Source organism: Schistocerca gregaria, chromosome 2 (assembly GCF_023897955.1).
Source record: "Schistocerca gregaria isolate iqSchGreg1 chromosome 2, iqSchGreg1.2, whole genome shotgun sequence".
Classification (NCBI taxonomy): domain Eukaryota; kingdom Metazoa; phylum Arthropoda; class Insecta; order Orthoptera; family Acrididae; genus Schistocerca; species Schistocerca gregaria.
Genome location: NC_064921.1, coordinates 631,239,224 through 631,260,159, shown reverse-complemented (window position 1 = coordinate 631,260,159; position 20,936 = coordinate 631,239,224). Strand labels below are relative to the sequence as shown.

Sequence of the window (20,936 nt, the reverse complement as noted above, 5' to 3'; positions counted from 1 at the left end):
TAGATGGAAGTCTCCCAAGTCTCTGGGTGGTCAGCATAGCCTGTGTCTTTTCAGAATTGATGGTGGTGTGCCAGCGACGGGCCCAGGTTTCTGTGTTATCTAAATCTTTCGAATTGACGACACTTCGGCGCGTCGAAGTATGAGTGATGAGATGCTGTACCAAACCCGACGAGCTCATCCTGAACTGAGCATCGAATTCAGTAACGACCTCTTCAATGAAACACTCATTCGCCTAGAAGATAAATGTTTATCAATAAACAACCAGACCTTAGTACAACTTGTAATGCAAGCACCATGAAAAGATGCTATCAGTGTTCTAAACTTCGAAAGTACAAAGGAAAAAAGTACATCGACGAAATACTTAAACATACTTCTCACAACAAACCGCTTCTCAATAACAATCAAAAGGAAATTACAACGTTATCATGAACCGTATCGGCAACAACACTGGCGGAATCATTCACTTGGACGCACCAGGCAGTACCGGGAAAACGTTTACAATAAACCTGTCGCTGGCGGAAACACGTGCTAAGCAAGCCATCGCACTTGCACTGCCATCATCTGGCACTGCGGCCACACTTGTGGTAGGAGGACGGACTGCCCATTGCACCCTACAGCTACCGTTCAATGTAGCTGAAAAACAATTCCTGGTATGTTAAATCTCAATAGCATCTGGACAGTGTGAACTTCTAAAGCAAGCTAAAATTATCTTCTGGGACGAATGCGCAATGGCATATAAAACATGGCACATAAAAACATTACAAGGAAACTTAGAAGTGATGGGTGGAACTCTACTCATACTCGGAAGATTTTCAACAAACACTTCCAGTTACCCCAAGTCCATACTAGCAGACGAGATCAATTCCTACTTAAAACAAATCAAATCTCTGGCCATACATACAGAAACCACTATTAACAAAGAATGTGAGAGCTGAACTATCGAAAGACGAAACAAGAGCACATGTTGCTCAGCAACTTTTACAAACAGGCGAAGGCAAGAAAAAATAAGGGAAATCAGAGCTCGTACTGAAAGATACAGGTGTTCGTTCTTTCCGCGCGCTACACGAGATTTGAATAATAGAGATTTGTGAAGGTGGTTCGATAAACCCTCTGCCAGCCACTTAAATGTGATTTGCAGAGTATCCATTTAGATGTATATGTAGATGTAGATATACTACTGACCACACGACCAGCCTCATTAAACTCGACATGAATTTCTGCAGCATAGGCGCTGCTGAAACCGTACTCAAGAGACCAAATTTATCCAAATATTGTTCTCAACTATACCAATCCGTACTTTATATTTGAAAAAGGGATTTTTGGCAAATAAGAATAATACTGTCGACGACATCAACTTTAACATTCAAAAGAAAACTCCCTGTGAAGAGGGAATATACAAATCGAGCGACACGATACTAAACACTGAAGAAAGTGTGAACTTCCCTACAGAAGTTCTAAACTCTTCACAATACCAGGAATGCCGTTATTGGTATCTCCAATCACACTACTCATAAACATCATCTCACCTAAACTATGTAATGGAACAAGAATGATAGTCCAACAGCAGTCGGATAACAACGTCGAAGCCGACCTCACGACTGCTAAGTACACAGGACACACACTATTTATCCCCGGAATGCCACTGATATACGCTGAACTGCCATTCCAATTTAAAAGTCTGCAGTTTATAATCAAATTAGACTACAGTTTTACAATTAACAAAGAGCAAGGACAAATTTCAAAATATTGCGGCATCAAGACTCCTGCTTCTAAAAATGGTTCAAATGGCTCTAAGCACTATGGGACTTAACATCTGAGGTCATCATTCCCTTAGAACTTAGAACTACTTAAACCTAAGGACATCACACACATCCATGCCTGAGGCAGGATTCGAACCTTCGACCGTAGCGGTCGCGCGGTTCCAGACTGAAGCGCCTAGAACCGCTCGGCCCCACTGGCCGGCTCCTGCTTCTCTCACAGTCAACTTTACATAGCTTGCTCTCGAGTAGGAAATTCGAGAAATTTGTACATATGTACCCCAGATAACAAAATGAACTGCGCGACCGCTACGGTCGCAGGTTAGGATCCTGCCTCGGGAATGGATGTGTGTGATGTCCTTAAGTTAGTAAGCTTTAAGTAGTTCTAAGTTCTAGAGGACTGATGACCTCAACAGTTAAGTAACATAGTACTCAGAGCCATTTGAACCATTGAACAAAATGAAAAATGTAAACAAGTATGTCACATAGTTGTAACATCTTTTCAATACTTTTTTTTACCTCTTATACTTTAAAGTTTATCCTTCTATTGCAACTACCACACTATCTCATATCAACTCCCTTAGCGACGCCAGCTACACCAGCTAGTAATCAATTAGAAAATAGGACAGCGGGTAAGTTACTATGAACAGTGCAGTGAACGGATTATCGTGCCCAAGACAGGCACGAGGCCAACACCCATCATTTTAAAGCACATAGCTCTGTAGATGATAAAGAGATTGAAAGAATACATGATGAGACAAAAGAAATTATTCAGGTTAGCAAGGTGAAAACTCCATTCTGACGTGCGACTGGAATTCGACAGCATGAAAAAGTAGAGAAGAAAAAGTAGTAAGAAAGCATGGTGTGGCGGAAAGGAATGAAAGAAGAAGTCACCTCGTAGAATTTTCCACAGAGCATGATTTAATCGCTTGGTTTAAGTATAATAAAGGAAGGTTTATACAAAAAAGAAACTTGGGAACTCATTGACTGTATAATGGTAGATTGTAAGTTGTAAGAGCAGATGTGTACTCTGACCATAATTTATTGGTTTTGAACTGTTGATTCAAACTGATGGAATTGCAGAAAGGTAGGACATAAGCGTGATTGTCTGAAATAGGAGAAAGGAATACAACAGAAGACGAGTGAGTATCTTTGGGAGATGAAGTAGCGAAGGCAGCAGAGGATAACGTACGTAAAAACATAAGGCCTAGTACAAATCTCTGGCTAACACAGGAGGTATTGAATTTAACTGATGCAAGAAAAAAGTATAAAAAGGCAGAAAAAGAAGCACGTAAAAGATAATACAGACGCCTATAAAATGAGATTGACAAAAAGTGCAGAGTGGTCAAACCGAAATGGTTAGGGGACAAATGCAAGGCTGTAGAAGCATTCATAACTAGGGAAAAGTGGATGACATCTGTGGACAAATTAAAGAGACCCTTCGAAAATAGCGAAGCAGACGTATGAATATCGAAAACTTAGACATGAAACGAATACTAATCATAGAAGAGAACGCTGAAAGGTGACGTGGGAGGTATGATACACTATGTGATCAAAAGTGTCTGGACACCGCCAAAAGGATGCGTTCTTCTTATTACGTGAATTGAGATGCCACCAACTGCCAGGTACCCTATATCAGCGACCTCAGTAGTCATTAGACATCGTGAGAGAGCAGAATGGGGCTCTCCGTGGAACTCACGAACTTCGAACTTAGTGAGGTAATTTGGTGTCACTTGGGTCATACGTCTGTACGCGGGATTTCCACACTCGTAAACATCCCTAGGTCCACTGTGTCCGATGTGATAGTGTAGTTGAAACGCGAAGGGACATGTACAGCACAAAAGCGTACACGCCGACCTCGTCTGTTGACTAACAGAGACTGCCGACAGTTGAAGAGGGTCGAGGCAGACATCTACCCAGACCATCACACAGGAATTCCAAACTGCATCAGGATTCACTGCTAGTACTGCGACAGTTAGGCGCGAGCTGAGAGAACTTGTATTTCACGGTCGAGGGGCTGTTCATAAACCACACTTCGCGCCTGTAAATACCAAACGACGACTCGCTTAGTGTAAGGAGCGTAAACACTGGACGATTGAACAGTGAGAAAACGTTGTGTGGACTGACAAATCACGGTGCACAATGTGGCGATCCGATGGCAGGGTCTGGCTATGGCGAACGCCCGGTGAACATCATCTTCCAAGCGCGTGTAGTGCCATCAATAAAATTCGGAGGTGGTGGTGTTATGGTGTGGTCGTGTTTCTCATGGAGGGGACTTACACCTATCGTTGCTTGCGTGGCAGTATCACAGCACAGGCCTACACCCATGTTTTAAGTACCTTCTTGGCTCCTACTGTTGAAGAGCAATTCGGGGATGGTGATTGCATCTTTCAACGCGATCGAGCACCTGTTCATAATGCACGGCTTGTGGCGGAGTGGTTACACGACATTAGCACCTCTGCAATGGAATGACCTGCGCAGAGTCCTGACCTGAATCCTATAGAAACGTTTGTGATGTTTCGGAACGCCAACTTCGTGCCAGACCTCACCGACCGACATCGATACCTCTCCTCAGCAGCACTCCGTGAAGAATGAGCTGCTATTCCCCAAGAAACCTTCCAGCGCCTGACATACAGTATGCCTTCGAGGGTGGAAGCTGTCATCATGGCACCATACTGATTCCAGCATTACCGATGGAGCGCGCCACGAACTTTTTAGTCATTTTCAGCCAGGTGTCCGGATACTTTTGAACACATAGTGTACCGCGGGAAGAATGTGACAAAGCACAGAACGACCTACGTCGATTCAAGGCTTCTGGAATAGACGACAATCTATTATAATTATTGAGAGCCTTGGGAGAGCCAGCCATGACAAAACTGTATCGCCTGATTTGCAAGATGTGTGAGACAGGCAAAGTACCCACAGATTGCAAAGAAGACATGTGCCTGAAAGGATTTATATTTCGGAACTATCAGTTTATTAAGTCACGATTGAAAACTAATTTCACGAATTATTTACAGAAGAATGGAAAAAGTGGTAGGAGCCGACCGTGGGGAAGATCTATTTGGGTTCCAGTGAAATGTGGGAACACAGGTTGTACTGACACTACGGCTTATCTTAGAAAATAAGCTGAAGAAAGGAAAACATATTTTTATAGCGTTTTAGATTTAGAGAAAGTTTTTGAGTGTGTTGTCTGTTTCACAGGCTTTGAAATCTCGAGTTTAACAGGACTAAAATACAGGAAGCAAAAGTTTATTTACAACTTGTACAGAAACCAGACTGCAGTTGTAATATTCAAAGGACATGAAAGGAAAGCAGTAACTGAGAAGGGCGGTGAGACGGAGTTGTAGCTTTTCCGCAATGTTATTCAATGGACACACTGAGAAAGCTGTGAAATGAAGTGTTGTCATAGCCGGTCAGGAATTCGGAATAGCAGTTGAACGGAACGGATACTATCTTGAAAAGAGATTATAAGATGAATGCCAACGAAACTAAAACCAGGGCAACGGAATGTTGTCGAATTAAATCAGGCGATACTGAGCAAATAAGAGACATTTGAAGTAATAGCTGCGTTTTCATTTATGGGCAGCAAAATAAGTGATGACAGCCGATTTTTTAATATCTAATATCAATTTAAGTGTTAGGAGTGTTTTATAAAGGCGTCTATCTGGAGTATATCCTTTTATGAATGTGAAACATGGAGAGGAAGCAGTTTAGACAAAACGGGAACTGAAGCTTTTGAAATGTGGTTCTACAGAAGAATGCTGAAGATTACACTGGTAGATCTAATGCGGAGGTACTGAATCGAATTGCCGGCCGCGGTGGTCTCGCGGTTCTAGGCGCGCAGTTGGCAACCGTGCGACTGCTACGGTCGCAGGTTCGAATCCTGCCTCGGGCATGGATGTGTGTGATGTCCTTACGTTAGTTAGGTTTAAGTAGTTCTAAGTTCTAGAGGACTAATGACCACAGCAGTTGAGTGCCATAGTGCTCAGAGCCATTTGAACCATTTTTTGAATCGAATTCTGGAGAAAAAAAAATTGAGGCACAACCTGACTAGAAGAAGGGATCGGTTGGTAGGACATAACATGAGATATTATGAAACTGACAATTTGGTAAAGGAAGGAAGTGTGAGATGTAAAAACTGTAGAGGACCGCCAAGTGATGAATAGAGAAAGCAAGTTCAAATGGATGCAGGTGTGGTAGTTATTCAGAGATGTGGATTCTTTTGTAAGATAGACTAGCAGTGAGAGCTCCAATAAACCAGTTTTCAACAACGTATAATTATCACGAATGAAACTAGTAATTTTTTATTTATTTGTTCTTTTTTTTCGTAGAGTTCCCTGTTGTACCTGCTGATAAATGAGCTATCTCCGTCGTCTGGAAACCTAAGGATTGGTGGAAAAGTGTCGTACGCGAGCCAGGAGCCGTGGATATTCGTGGGCTCCGTACGGCAGAACATCCTGTTCGGACAGCCGTACGACCGAAAGAAGTACCAGCGCGTGGTGGAGGTGTGCGCCCTGTCCAGGGACTTTGAGCTGCTGCCGTACGGCGACCAGACGCTGGTGGGTGAGAAGGGCATCACCCTCAGCGGCGGACAGAGGGCCAGGGTCAGCCTCGCCAGGTACCTCAGCCAGTTACCATAAAACCACTATTTTTGTCAACCAGCTATATACAAATAGAGAGTCGTATAATTTTAATCGTGATCGTATTGATGTTGTTGTCTAACTTAACTGTTTTTAGAACAATCGCTTCACTATGCACATAGAATTAAATTTCCTGGATGAATTTGCAAAGTTGCCTCAGTTCTTTTGAAATATCGTAGCAGATTACAATCGTTTGCCGGACCAAGACACAATCCTGAAAACTTGCCTTTCGCTCATTGCGGCTGTTTTGTGGTATTCACCATTAGTTGATGTTCTTTGTAAGCCCAGAATAATTCAGTTGCGTCTGTTACCCGTGCATCAACATGGACTTTCTGTATGCTCGACTTACTTTCTTACTTAATCCTTCCAGTAGTCATTTTACTATGAGAATGTTGAAAATGCATAGTAAATGTTAAAATTTGTGATAAATAATCTATAAATTCCCGTGCAGCAGCTGTCATAGAGACGACAAAACTTGCCCATAGCTATGGCTGTTTGAGTAATAATAAGTAATTTAGTTCTGTTTTTCTAACGTATTTCTGCGTAGAAGTTAATTGTGCTAGTCCGTTTTACAGCATGGACTTCTGTTCACTAACTTACTCTTAGTTGCTTCCGAAAATTTACTGCGCTATCCTTGGTGTAAGGCGACTTTTCAGGGTAGTATAGAAAAGCAGTAGTGTAGCAGCAAATTTGGATTGCATTCACCGACTTCTCCGGTCATTGCCACTTTACTTACTATACAAAATAGTAAAAGTGATTGAAATGGGTACGGACTGCTCCTGTTGTTTTCTGATCCAGGGGGCGTGGTTCAAATGGCTCTGAGCACTATGGGACTTAACTTCTGAGGTCATCAGTCCCCTAGAACTTAGGACTACTTAAACCTAACTAACCTAAGGACTTCACACACATCCATGCCCGAGGCAGGATTCGAACCTGCGACCGTAGCGGTCCCGCGGTCCCGCTCGGTCACCCCGGCCGGCGATCCAGGGAGAACTCGTACTCCGGTATAAAGAATGCTACTAACGTGACTAAATAATTTATGAATTCTTGAGCAATCTTTTTAATGAAAATTTCGTTACAGGCTAGTTGTATACATCTAGACTGGAATAAAATAAAATCACTGCAGTAACGGAGATGTGTTAATGGACTTGTGCTTCATAGTGCGGGCGGCATTCCTAACTCCACAAGCTGCGACATTGTCGCGAATATAGAGTAAATTTCCTTTACTTTAGATCTATGGTCACAAACCTTTTGTCAACAGATTACCGGTTTCGGTCTATAATGATCATCTTCAGATCTGTTTTATAAAGACGACGCAGTGCATTAGGACATCGTTTTTATAAAACAGATTTGAAGACGGTCATTATAGACTGAAACGGTAATCTGTTGACAAAAAGTTTATGACCGTAGACGTAAAGTACAGAAATACATTCGTAACTGACGAAGAGACGGCACTCAACGTTTAATAGTCCTGTTGTTTCTAGTTCCATGTTTCATGTCAAAATCAGAACAGGGATAATTCCGATGACGGTGACAGAGAAAATATAGCATCCCCCTTTTCAACGACACCAGAGAAGTTTATGCGTTAAGGATAAAATAACTAAATGGATGACTACAGCTGTGCGTAATGATATCAACACTAGCAGCAAAATATAGTAACTAAGCTTCCTGGCAACACCTTAATTGCTAAAACTTGCAAGACTGCTTTATAATGTTCGATGTGCTTATAAATGCTCAATTAATTCGCTCGAGTGTGCCAGCCTTTATATTAATCGCATTGAGCCTTTCTAGATAAACTGATGTGTGTGTTTCTTTTTCTTATGACACTAAACATTTGAAGTTAAATTAACATAAAAGGAAGTAGCGTAAAATGTTTCAAGTTGTCAACCTTATTGTCTGATGGACAGTTGTAGTAAACATTTGTGAGCCTTTTGAATTCAGTATGCCAGTAAGAAAAAAGCTTTTACGTGAAGGTTTGGGCAACATCACAATTTTTATGTGATTTCGTACTACATAGCTTCCTGGGAGTTTTATATCCTCGTGACACATTACGGACTTCATCAGCGGCAGCGTAACTTTCTCTCTCGCAACTGTTGCGTTAGCAATAGATTGTCTTGTAGTGCAGCATATATTGGTTTCCTATTCATAAAATTGTCACACGAAGCAACACATGAGATCCTTCTTCTCCTACCTAGGGTTTTAAAATGAAATAAAGTTTACTTTATTAGTGTAGACCGTCTTACCCTGGAGAGGAACGTGATGCAGGGATAACAATTTGATTTTTATGACTCAATTGTGTCAAAGGAATTTCGGAGCAGCGTCGCATTCTATCCATCACAATACTGCTGTCAAAAACAAGTGTAGGTATTCCTAAAAATTATGATGTAGAGCTTAGTTCAATTTGCGATAGTCGACATACGTGAGAATTAAAGTTCAATAAATTGTTTGTAATCCTCATAAATATGCGCAGAAGACCAGTCGGACTTAACTGATGTAACAATGTTAAATTCTTCTAGGTCCCATCGAAGATATTGAAGCACTATCTAACTGTTCTAACAAGTTTCAATAAGTTGCAGCATACGGTATGGATCCCAGCAATGCTCTCAGTGCGAAGTCCCTTCAAAGGTGAAAAATATCCTAAATTGTTTATCACGTGCCAAACATCGAGTCCCTCTGAAGGAGCATGTAATGAATTTATTGCTTTTAAATAGAAGTACTTCACCAACGTGGCTAAACTGCCGCCAAACTGACAAAGATCTGTCACAAAAGCGCTTCGTACATCAACCTCCCAATACTCGCATCTCGTGATTCGTATTCTTTATTCCCTCTTTGGGTCTCTAATTGACGCAAGCCTTATTAGCCAGACTCGAGAAGTTCATATGTTTTGAACTAAACATGATATTTACAAATAAATTGTACCATGACGTACATGCTTAATTTCTCATCAAACTGGGCCGAAACACTAGACATCTAACATAAACACTCTACTGCGATTTTGCAGCATTACAGGGCGTCTCACTTGTGGGGAAAAATCCGCCTCTTTCCAGTTATGGACTAAGAAACGACGTAGCACTTCTGGATCTCGTGTACTTAAGGATATTAATAACACGCATTTACCTCATCTAATTTTGATCTTAATTTATATAAAATTACATAGATTTACGTTTATATCCATAGCTATATCTTGATACGAATGCATCCTGCTGTTTGTAAGATTCTGTTACTTTTGTAGTGTCTCAAAAGTAATAACACGTGGTAATTAGTTTCGTCCTGCCACCAGCTGAGTGAAAAGTGTGGATAATCTAATGAATTTCTTTATTGAATATATTTGTAGATACCTCTCAGCAAGACACACCTGTTGACACTTTGCTGAGTGTCGTGTCTGTTTTATTAACAGGATGAATTAATTTCAAAAATCCAATAATGAAATCTGCGCTTTCATCAACTGCAACTCTGGGAGCGCTGGTGGAAATAGAGAGCGTCGCAACGAGTATTTCCGTCTCAACTCTATTTTTTTATCTGCCGTTTTTGCCTATTGAATATATTTATTCTTGCGTAAGATATGAGGACTAATAAGAGCAATATAAAATGCCACTGTGCCACTTTTACTGTCTGTCTGCAGCTACCAGTTCTTCAGTTTTGTACAGCGACTCACCCTTCGTAAATGAACAAACCACCACGTGGCCGCTAGCTGTCATTCTGCTGTTGTATCGCTGTAATACTGCTCGTGTATAGCAACATATTGTTTGACGGAGATTTCACCTCGTTACGCCACACGCTGTTACTTTAGGCAGTAATTACTGGCGTCAGTGAATGATTGTAACTTATGACAATATTCTCTTCCAGTTTAAATCAAAATTGTACGTGGAATTCAGGTACCCATGACGGGACCAAGAAATTTATAATGTTGCGAAATTATTTCATCCCTAATACTGAAGCTTTAGTAGGTATCATATAAAAATAATGTATTAACATGTCCTTGGAATATTTTGCGGAGGCTTACCTGAATAAAATCTTCTCGGCACTAAGATGTTACACATAGAACTCCTAACAGCATCTGCTAACTATCATTTCTTCAAGTGTATCGATGCTGTAATTCTGGTACCATAATGCTGTATCTTCATGAACCTATAACACAGCTACATTACATAATCGCCAATGGAAATTTGTTTAGTTATGGTGTTTTGTTGTTCCCATCAACAAATATCTTCATAGTGGATCTCACATCAGATTAATCTGAAGCATAATTGCCTACTGAACGTACAAGTTACATCTTACACATAAATATCTTTCCAATGGGGAAAACGTTATGCTTGCCGTCGGCGTGAATACTGCATATGCATCCTATGGCTGGACACATTTTGCGTACACAATACGAAAGCTCAACTGAAAATATCTGCACCAGAGAGAAGGTGCCTGACGACTGTTACATCAAATGATATGCGACAAAATTGCATATTATTAACGTCGAGCCACTTAATGCTGTAATACTTCCTTTCTTCTCTTCACAGAGCAGTTTATCGTGAAGCGGATATTTACTTGCTTGATGATCCCTTATCTGCGGTCGATACTCATGTTGGGAAGCACCTCTTTGATGAATGCATCGCCTCCTACCTGGGAGGCAAGACCAGAATCCTGGTAACTCACCAGCTCCAGTACGTGCAGGGAGCTGACAACATCGTGGTGCTCAACAAGGTAGGCCAAAGTACTCCGTAACTGAGCTGTATGATGTTCCCAGGTTAACACGTGTGGTAAAAAGAACTATTTACTGCAGGGAAGGATAGAGCAGCAGGGCAGCTTCGGCGAGATCCTCCAGAGCGGAGTCAGCTTCTCAAAGCTGCTGAGCAGTTCGGAGGAGGACGGAGGCACGGATCCAGCGAGTATGAGGCGCACGGAGAGCACTCGAAGGTCATCGCTGGTAATCAACGGCACTTTCACTTTGTAAAGCTGACTTCGTCTGCTTCCTCTCATACTGATTTTGTTTACAGGCACACGAAAACAATTTTAATCGTTCGATGACTGTTGGATCTGAGAGGAGTAACATGATCACCTACGAGAGAAACACTTCAAATTCGTCTAAAGTGGTGAGCCCAGTTGATATATTAATGGTTATTTCCCATTCCTAAGTTTTAAATTGATTAATCTGCCTAATAACAGATCGGCACTTCTATGGTTATGTAAAATGTTTTCCATCTTCATACAGGTTTTTGGAAATATTGCGAATACGAAAGAAACGTAGAGTTATGAATATGATTTCTCGTAATCAAATATTTATTATGTTAGAATATGTTATAGACAGTTTTGAGGATGGTCACCACTGAGAGAAATCAATAAGCTAAGAGCAGGTTTTGTGATGATGGAGTAGACTAAAAGAAAAAAAAAATCTCTCCAGGATGAACTTTTAGTCTTCGATTGTATATCGGCTATATGACAAATTTATTGCCTACAAGGCTATCAGCACCCGAAGATACCTAAATCCAGAAAAGTCTGTTTGAAATGTTTAAACACACACACATGCAAAATAGCTGTGAAGTGCAACATTATGAGAGGAAATAAAATATATTTTAAAGGAGCCTTAGGCCTAATCCAAATTGTTGTGTAAAGTGTATGTGACTGGTCGCACACAATAAAACCTGGAGGTAGCCTGCATTAAAACCTGAGCCATACACAATTATGAGGAGATGGTCGATAAGAACACGGCATATTATCAGTACTTAGCCTGTGAACTAGCGTGAAGAGGGTGTGGAAGCTCTAGGGCAGACAGTTTCACCGAGGGAGGGCACTTGCGGTATGCGCGAGACACACGCGCACGTTAAAACCCAGGGATACATACTCATGCGCATCAAAATTTTAAGAGTTGTGCTAATTCAAACCCTCTGTCTTAATAATTTAATATGAACACCAATTTGCCTGTGTCCTAGTGTCAAGCAGGTGAAGCTTGCGCTGAGGAACACATCTAACGAGACAGGCCACTAGCGTTATACGAGAGGAGATGTTTGAAACTATCCAAAAAAATTTTGTTTCGAAGCTGCACCTGCTCCTTAAGAATAAATCCATTTTTCTGAGATAAATGTTTGAAAATTTCTAATTCTTCGGAACAGGTCCAGTTTGTAACCCTTACTCACTTCGTGTAGCAATTCTACATCATCAAGTTTACGTAGCATATACTGTAATAGATATTCATCAAACGTGGAACTGTACACGTTTTCCCCGTTTTTACCTAGCATGTGTTCTTTATATCTTACTTTAATGGATCTACTTGTCTGTCCAACGTAATACTTGGGGCAGTCACTTCAAGTAAATTTGTAAACTCCGGATTTAGTGCAAAGTTCTTCCCGTGCCCCAATAATATGAATTACTCTTTGTTTTAAGCTATTGTTTACGGAAAAGGCAACTCTGTAACCGTATTGCTTCTGTAGGAGTCTCCATATCTTGCGTGATACGTTCCCCAAAAATGGAATATAAATAAAGTTATTATCCTCACTTTTTATCGCCCTGTTATCTCCTAAGGTTGAACATTTTACTACTGTTTTGTTTCCTAACAATTTGGTCAGTTAAGATAAGGTTGTATCCATTGTTAATAGTTATGGATTTTACTAAAGGCATATTTAGATAAACCGAAACCATGGTCAAGGACTTCAATAAATCAGTACAGAAGTTCCATCTACCTCAGTAAGGCGTCAAATCACCAGCCCGTTTCTCTGCATACGTATATACTGTTCAGACGATGTTAAAAGCAGCGTTGAAGAGATACACCGTCAATACTTATGTTTGCAAAGTCCACGTAAACTCTGGCGGCAAGTTATCCTGTAATATAACACAGTTTTCGGGTGGAGAGCGATTGTTTCATCTCTTAAGAAAAATGGCAAAATTCTGCAATGAATTCTTTTATTTCCTTCGGTTCAAAATTAAACACTTGTTATCAGTCCGAATTTAATTAATGGTTCATGGTGTGGGTTCCTGTTATCATGTCCTACTTCATGAACCACGGACAACGTATGAGTGACCCAGTAAGTGATCCTGACACTTGGGATACCAGTTACTTTGGAATAAGGCTGGACATCTCAGACATATTCTGATCGTGGTCACCTTTGTGCTCAGACGGCAAAGACTACCAAATCCACCGGTTAGGTCCTCAACCGTTAGGGGTAAAACTCAATGGGACCCGGGGCAAGTAAGGCTAGCAACCTGCTTCCCTGGTACTTTAAATATGATGCTGGCAACAATCAGAGCAAAATGCCTCGGACCTTTGGAGGCGACGGAGCCTCACCTCTAATTGACAAACCCGGGACTCCTAAGACACAACACGGCAATCGAATGGTAACGAGATGGAGAGCTATTAATATCAATGGGGGCTACTCTGGGAAGAAGTTAGAGCTGGAAGAGGCTGCAAGTAAGGTGGGGCTGGACGTTTTAGCTGTTAGTGACATTCAGGTAAGGGGTGAGAAAGAAGAGGAAGTGGGAGAATGCAAGGTCTACCTGTCAGGAGTCAAAGCAAGAATAGCACAATGGGGTGTAGGGCTTTACATCAGGAAAGAAATGGAACCCAGCGTAGTTGCCATAATGTATGTAAACGAACGATTGATGTGCATAGGTTTGACAGTGTCTAGCAAGAAAATTAGGATAGTGTCAGTATATTCGCATTGTGAAGGGACAGATCAAGATAACATGGATAGTTTTTATGACGCATTCAGTGATGTAGTTGTTAAAGGTCAAGGACAGTGTTGTGCTCATGTGACTTTAATGCCAGGATTGGAAATCGAACAGTAGGGTATGAAAAGGTTATGGGTAAATTTGGAGAGGATATGGAGGCCCACAGGAACGTGAAACAACTCATGGATTTCTGTGCCAGTATGTGCTTAGTAATCATAAACTCCTTTTTTAAACATAATAATATTCACCGGTATGCTTGGGAAGGCAGGGGAACCAGATCTGTCATTGATTATATAATAACAGGTGAGGAAGGCCTTGAGGGACACACGTGTATTCAGGGGATTCTTTGATGACACTGATCACTATTTAATCTGCAGTGAAATTGGTATTTTGAGGCCGAAAGTGCAGGAGATCAGCTGCATATGTAGAAGAATAAGAGTGGAGAAACTTCAGGATAAGGAAATCAGACACAAGTGCATAACAGTGATCACAGAAAGGTACCAGTTAGTTGAATGAAGTCAGTTACAGTCGTTGGAAAAGGAATGGACAACGTACAGGGACACAGTACTAGAAGTGGCTAAAGAATGTCTTGGGACAGTAGTGTGTAATGGTAGGATGAAGCAAACAGCTTGGTGGAATGACACAGTCAAGGCAGCCTGTAAAAGGAAAAAGAAGGCGTATCAAAAATAGCTACATACTAGAACTCAGGTAGACAGAGAAAGTTATGTTGAAGAAAGAAACAAAGCCAAACAGATAATTGCAGCATCCAAGAAGAAATCTTGGAAACAGGTTGGAGACTTTGGGTCAAGCTGCTGGCAAACCATTCTGGAGTGTAATTAGCAGTCTTCGAAAGGGAGGTAAGAAGGAAATGACAAGTATTTTGGACAGGTCAGGAAAACTGCTGGTGAATCCTGTTGATACCTTTGGCAGATGGAGGGAATATTTTGAAGAGTTTCTCACTGTAGGTGAAAATACGATCAGTAATGTTTCAGATTTCGATGTACAATGGGATAGGAATGGTGATGAAAATAGGATCACTTTTCAGGAAGCGGAGAAAATGGTCAGTAGATTGCACTGCAATAAAGCAGCTGGGATGGATGAAATTAAGTCGGAACTCATCAAATACAGTGGAATGTCAGGTCTTAAATGGCTACACAGGACAATTGAAATGGCATGGGAGTCGGGACAGGTTCCATCAGACTGGACGAAAGCAGTAATCATGCCAATTTTTAAACATGGAAACAGAAAAGATTGTAACAACTACAGAGGTATCACTTTAATTAGCGTTGTGGGTAAAATCTTCTCAGGTATTGTTGAAAGGAAAGTGCGAGTATTAGTTGAGGACAAACTGGATAAAAATCAGTGTGGATTTAGGCCTCTTAGAGGTTGTCAGGACTAGGTCTTTAGTTCACAGCAAATAATGGAGAAGTGTTACGAGTGGAACAGGGAATTGTATCTATGCTTTATGGATCTAGAAAAGGCATATGACCGTGTTCCTAGGAGGAAGTTATTGTCTGTTATACGAGATTATGGAATCGGAGGCAAACTTTTGTAAGCAATAAAAAGTCTTTACATAGGTAGTCAGGCAGCAGTTAGAGTTGACGGTAAATTGAGTTCATGGTTCAGAGTAGTTTCAGGTGTAAGGCAAGGCTGCAACCTGTCTCCGCTGTTGTTCCTATTATTTATGGATCATATGCTGAAAACAATAGACTGGCTGGGTGGATTAACACAAAGTAAGCAGTCTCGCATATGCGGATGACCTAGTTGTGATGGAAGATTCGATTGAAAGTCTGCAAAGTAATATTTCAGAGCTAGATCAGAAATGTAAGGACAATGGTATGAAGATTAGCATCTCCAAAACGAAAATAATGTCAGTGTGGAAGAGATATAAACGGATTGAGTGCCGAATAGGAGGAACAAAGTTAGAACAGGTGGACGGTTTCAAGTACTTAGGATGCATATTTTCACAGGATGCCAACATAGTGAAAGAATGGAAGCGAGGTGTAGCGAAGCTGATGCAGTAAGAGCTCAGCTACTATCTACTCTCTTCTGGAAGAAGGAAGTCAGTACCAAGACTAAGTTATCTGTGCACCGTTCAATCTTTCGACCATCTTTGTTGTATGGGAGCGAAAGCTGGGTGGATTCAGGTTACCTTATCAGTAAGGTTGATGTTACGGATATGAAAGTAGCTAGGATGATTGCAGGTACTAGTAGATGGGAAAAATGGCACGAGAGTGCCCACAATGAGGAAATCAAAGAAAAACTGGGAAAGAACTCTACAGATGTAGCTGTCAGGGCGAACAGGCTTAGATGGTGGGGTCATGTTACACGCATGGGAGAAGCAAGGTTACCCAAGAGACTCATGGGTTCAGCAGTAGAGGGTAGGAAGAGTCGGGGTAGACCAAGGAGAAGGTACCTGGATTCGGTTAAGAATGATTTTGAAGTAATACGCTTAACATCAGAAGAGGCACCAATGTTAGCACTGAATAGGGGATCATGGAGGAATTTTATAAGGGGGATTATGCTCCAGACTGAACGCTGAAAGGCATAATCAGTTTTAAATGATGATGATGATAACATCACTTTCCTCATCTCACAGTTCATAGAACCTAGTACACACGCAAGGCAGCCAGAAATGTACTTAAGTCCAACCCGAATTGTTACGCGATCTACAGTCAATGGTTTGCTACAATATATGAGTTTCACTTTCAGTACTTCTAAGTGGATTTCTAATAAAGAAATTGCTCGCCAACTATTCCATAAACCGGTATGAAACATGCCACACGGAATTTTACAAAGGCCGAAAGTTCACACCCGTTTATCTCTCTAACAAATCACTTCACCAAGTTCAAATTTTCATAATCTGTCCGTAAATGCAACTTTTTTCATGGCCATACAATCTGGACACGAGAAACCAATAACTTCTTTATTCTACTCATAATGTAGACGGACACGTCCAACATGACGTGCACGTGCGATAGCTAGACAGCGACTGACTCACTGCCATTCCTTCCAGGGCATATAACTACTTACAATGCGCGGGAAATGCTTAACTATGATTGGTTGTTCAAAATGACCAGCCAGTCTTTTTCGCGTTTGAACTATCTTACGCCAATCAACATTCACAGATGCATTTACGTCACTTCATCATGCCAATATTAATAAAATGTTTAACAAAACCAAACGAAAAGAAAACTAATCTTGAAATAACTTTAGAAAATTATGATTTTGCAAATGACTATTCTGTCTTCCTTCTTACAAAAGCAAGTTCCCTTAGACATACGCCATCAGCAAGGTGGGGAAAACACAGCTTCCCCATGACACAGTTTCGTAATGCTGTACATCATATAATATTGAATCTTTACGTATGTTCCATATGCACACTCTCATTTACTCACACAACAACACATTAAATAAATACTGATCTTTTCTGAATTTTATATTACGAAAATTAAAAATAGTTAACGTTGTTAATTATGAAAAATCATACAGATTGACCTGACATTTTATGAACTTCAGTAATGATTCCAAATGATACTAATAGACAAACAGTTATGAGTCCTAACTGACTTTAATCTTACAACTGTCGGTTTGGGGTGTTTTAGGTGATTTACTCTACCTCTGAAACTATGACAGATAGAAAGCTGAGATTTTTAAACTATCACACAAAGGACAGTATATTGACTTTTAACCGAATTGAATAATATTTGATATAGTTTATTTAGATTCTTAGGGGCTTGAATATTCTGTCGCTTGAATTGACACAGGTACCGCTTCCCAAGGCTACGCTAGCGACAGGTGCCAATGAGTCACGCTAAGATATAAGCGGCTGTTTTTATCACTGGCAACGGCTCCAAAGTTACGAGCCGTACTGGAAAGTAGTGCAGTAAATGCTATTGCGTATTGACTCACGGCGTTACATGTGATGACGGGGAGGTCATTGATGCAGCAAGAGTTTGCCTTCGATGCCGAACAATAGAATGGTACCTGCAAGTATATAGGCCCTCACAGTAAGGTGGCGTAAGGTTGTCGCACTGGACAGAGGGTTTTGAAGCTAAAAGAGTGGGTAATGAGATAGTGTGTTGGAATCCTGCATAAAGCCTAATTGCTTTCAGAAGAGAAAATTTCCGTTACCTACCGAACGTCCCTCTTATGGGCAGCTTTTGGTCTGAAGATGATTCAGGCCGAATTCAGGGCATATAGAAAATAATTGTTTTGTCAATGCTGTAAAAGTTTGTGATTTTGTCGCTCTGAGGCATATTTTCTCATATGTTTAGGCAGATATTTGCAATTTCCTCTTTGCAATGTGTAGCTGGCGTCAGCCCAGACAATTATGACTCATCACGTCTTTCATATTACACCTAGTGTGGACGGAAAGAGTTTTTTTTCAGTTTTAAAGCGGAATTTTATCTGCCTATTAGGTTAGGCCGTTCCCAAATTAGTGAGATATTCGTTTTATCGAAATGTATTAACAGATAAACAGGAATAATACACCAGTACTCGTACAGTGACAACATCGCCCTGGCCCGCACTGACTGCTACCGCCACAGTCGCTTACTATCCTTCGTCTTACTGCGCTTGTTAATACGTACCACTAAAACAAATAGACTAATGTGGGACCGTTCCACCAACCGGGCTCATAAAACTTCGGTTTCAAAATCTTTTACTTCGTAACAGGAAAGAAACCGACCCTTTCTGTCGACACAGGGCTTCGCAGGAAAGAGTTATGAGCAGTATGTATTTGGGCTCACTTCCAGCTACGCACTGCATCAACTCAATTTCCAATACCTGCCGAAACATTAGAGCGAATGCGTCTGGCGACTCTTATGAAGGCCATCAGGTATATGTGTAAATAAATAAATGTTTCACAGAAGAAATTGTTCTTATTTGTTTTCACCCTGCAATAACTTTCTTGGCGAAAGGATTAGCGTCTTTTATGAAGAACAGCACTGATAAGACAAATTAACTTGGGATTTATTATCACTAACACTAATATTTCATAGTTATTTGCAATAGTTTTTAATAATCATTATTTTCTCTCAAAAAGAGATTGTTTACGTATAGAGCTAAGTTATACTAATAAAATTCGTTGTTTTATACGTGATATCAGCATTTGATGCTTACATGCAGATGTACATCGCTGTATCGTATTGTGTGGAACTGGGGACCTAGAAGCGAATGAGAGACTTCTACTCCATCGTAGCCTGCAGTGGTACGCAACCCCACAACAGGATACAGCAGTCCACTCACCCCACCGCCGTCCGACACCGAACCCAGGGTTATTGTGCGGTTCGGCCCCCAGTCGACGGCTCCAGGAACGTCTCACAACAAACAAGTGTAACCCTAATGTTCGCGTAATAGAGTAATTATGGTGTACGCATACGTGGAGAACGTGTTCGTGCAGCAATCACCGACATAATGTAACTGAGGTGGAATAAGGGGAACCAGCCCGCATTCGCCGAGGCAGATGTAAAACCGTCTTAAAAACCATCCACAGACTGGCCGTCACACCACGACACTAATCCGGCAGGCAGATTCGTGCCAGGACCGGCACACCTCCCTGCCCAGAAACCAGTGTGTTAGACTGCATGGCTAACTGGGCAGGCCAATGTACATCATACTAACACCAAGAGATGAGGAGAGTGATTTAACAGACAATTCATTGTTTTATACATGACTAGCAGAATCTGATTCCTTACATGCAGAGATACATCATACCAACACTACTCATTCTTTTATGCAATAGTTAAACAAATGAAAACGGCTGAGTATTAAGATATATCACACTATTTCCATAACTGCTATGGATTTTTGTAATCAATTTTTACGCTGTATGGAGTCTAGCAGCTGTAGGTGAAGAAAAAAGAACCACCCATATATGCATTCACATGTATGCATATATATAATATATGCAAACATACAAAATGTGTGATGAAAACCGTGCATATAGTAAAATGTACAATACACTCTGTTGTGTCTTAAACCCTGCACGGGAGACCTGAATATTCCAGTAAGTTATGGGTGACGTGGTCTGTCTTTTATGGTATATACCTAACATGGACGCCATCTTGAAGTAAAGCATCTTGAACCTAAGTAATTTTTTTAAAATGAAAATGGGCTCATGTGATATATCAGATTACATCAGCCTTTACTGACAAGTTAATTGCTGCAAACAGCAGTTACCGTTATGGTTCAAAAGTTGCAACACATTTTGCTTGGAATTACAGATTTGACTGTTCTCCATGAAGGCAGTCATTTAACATGTACAACGAGATGTCCATCTCAGTCAACGCACATTTGCAGGTGCTGAATCCGACTGCCATGCTCTTGCACAAGGATATCCACAGAAATTCTGGCAACCGCTTCTCCAGTGTTGTGTTCTAGATTGTGTCTAGATCTTATTCACTCTGCATATGTGAGTTCCTTTAAACGACCCCAGAGATGAAAGTAGGTGGTGTGAGATCAAGTGATCTGGGTGACTATTCCACATAACCATATTGGCCAATCCAATGACCAGGAAACTGGCCATTTAACCACTGAATAACAAGTGCTCCATATTGTGTGGAGCCTCATCCTGCTGCAAGTAGGAGGGGAAGCTCCCATCTTCTGTGAGAACTAAGGTAAAGACCACTTCTTACAGAATTTACAAGTAGCCTTGAGCATTTAGGTTCTGGTCAATGAATATGGGTATCCCATATTCCACACCATACCAATACCTTTACATAACCAACCACATTGAAATGTTCTATGCAGTGGGGATTTTGGTCACTCCAGAATCTGTGCTTGTGATGGTAGACTTCACCACTGACAAAAAAGTTTGTTTCATCACTGAACAACATACCTTGTGCAAAAGGAAGATCTCGTTACTCGCTCTGGGTCCCAC

At 41.0% G+C, this 20,936-nt stretch overlaps 1 protein-coding gene across 1 annotated transcript in view; it reads left to right on the top strand.

The window, feature by feature from the left end:
* The window catches only part of LOC126334647 (ATP-binding cassette sub-family C member 4-like), a 261,187-nt gene that overhangs the window by 129,978 nt on the left and 110,273 nt on the right, over positions 1-20,936 (top strand). Inside the window, exons 10-13 of the mRNA XM_049997092.1 lie at positions 6,092-6,378; positions 10,912-11,095; positions 11,175-11,318; positions 11,389-11,484. Of these exons, the coding sequence (XP_049853049.1) occupies positions 6,092-6,378; positions 10,912-11,095; positions 11,175-11,318; positions 11,389-11,484 (711 nt within the window). The remainder of the gene's footprint in view (positions 1-6,091; positions 6,379-10,911; positions 11,096-11,174; positions 11,319-11,388; positions 11,485-20,936) is intronic.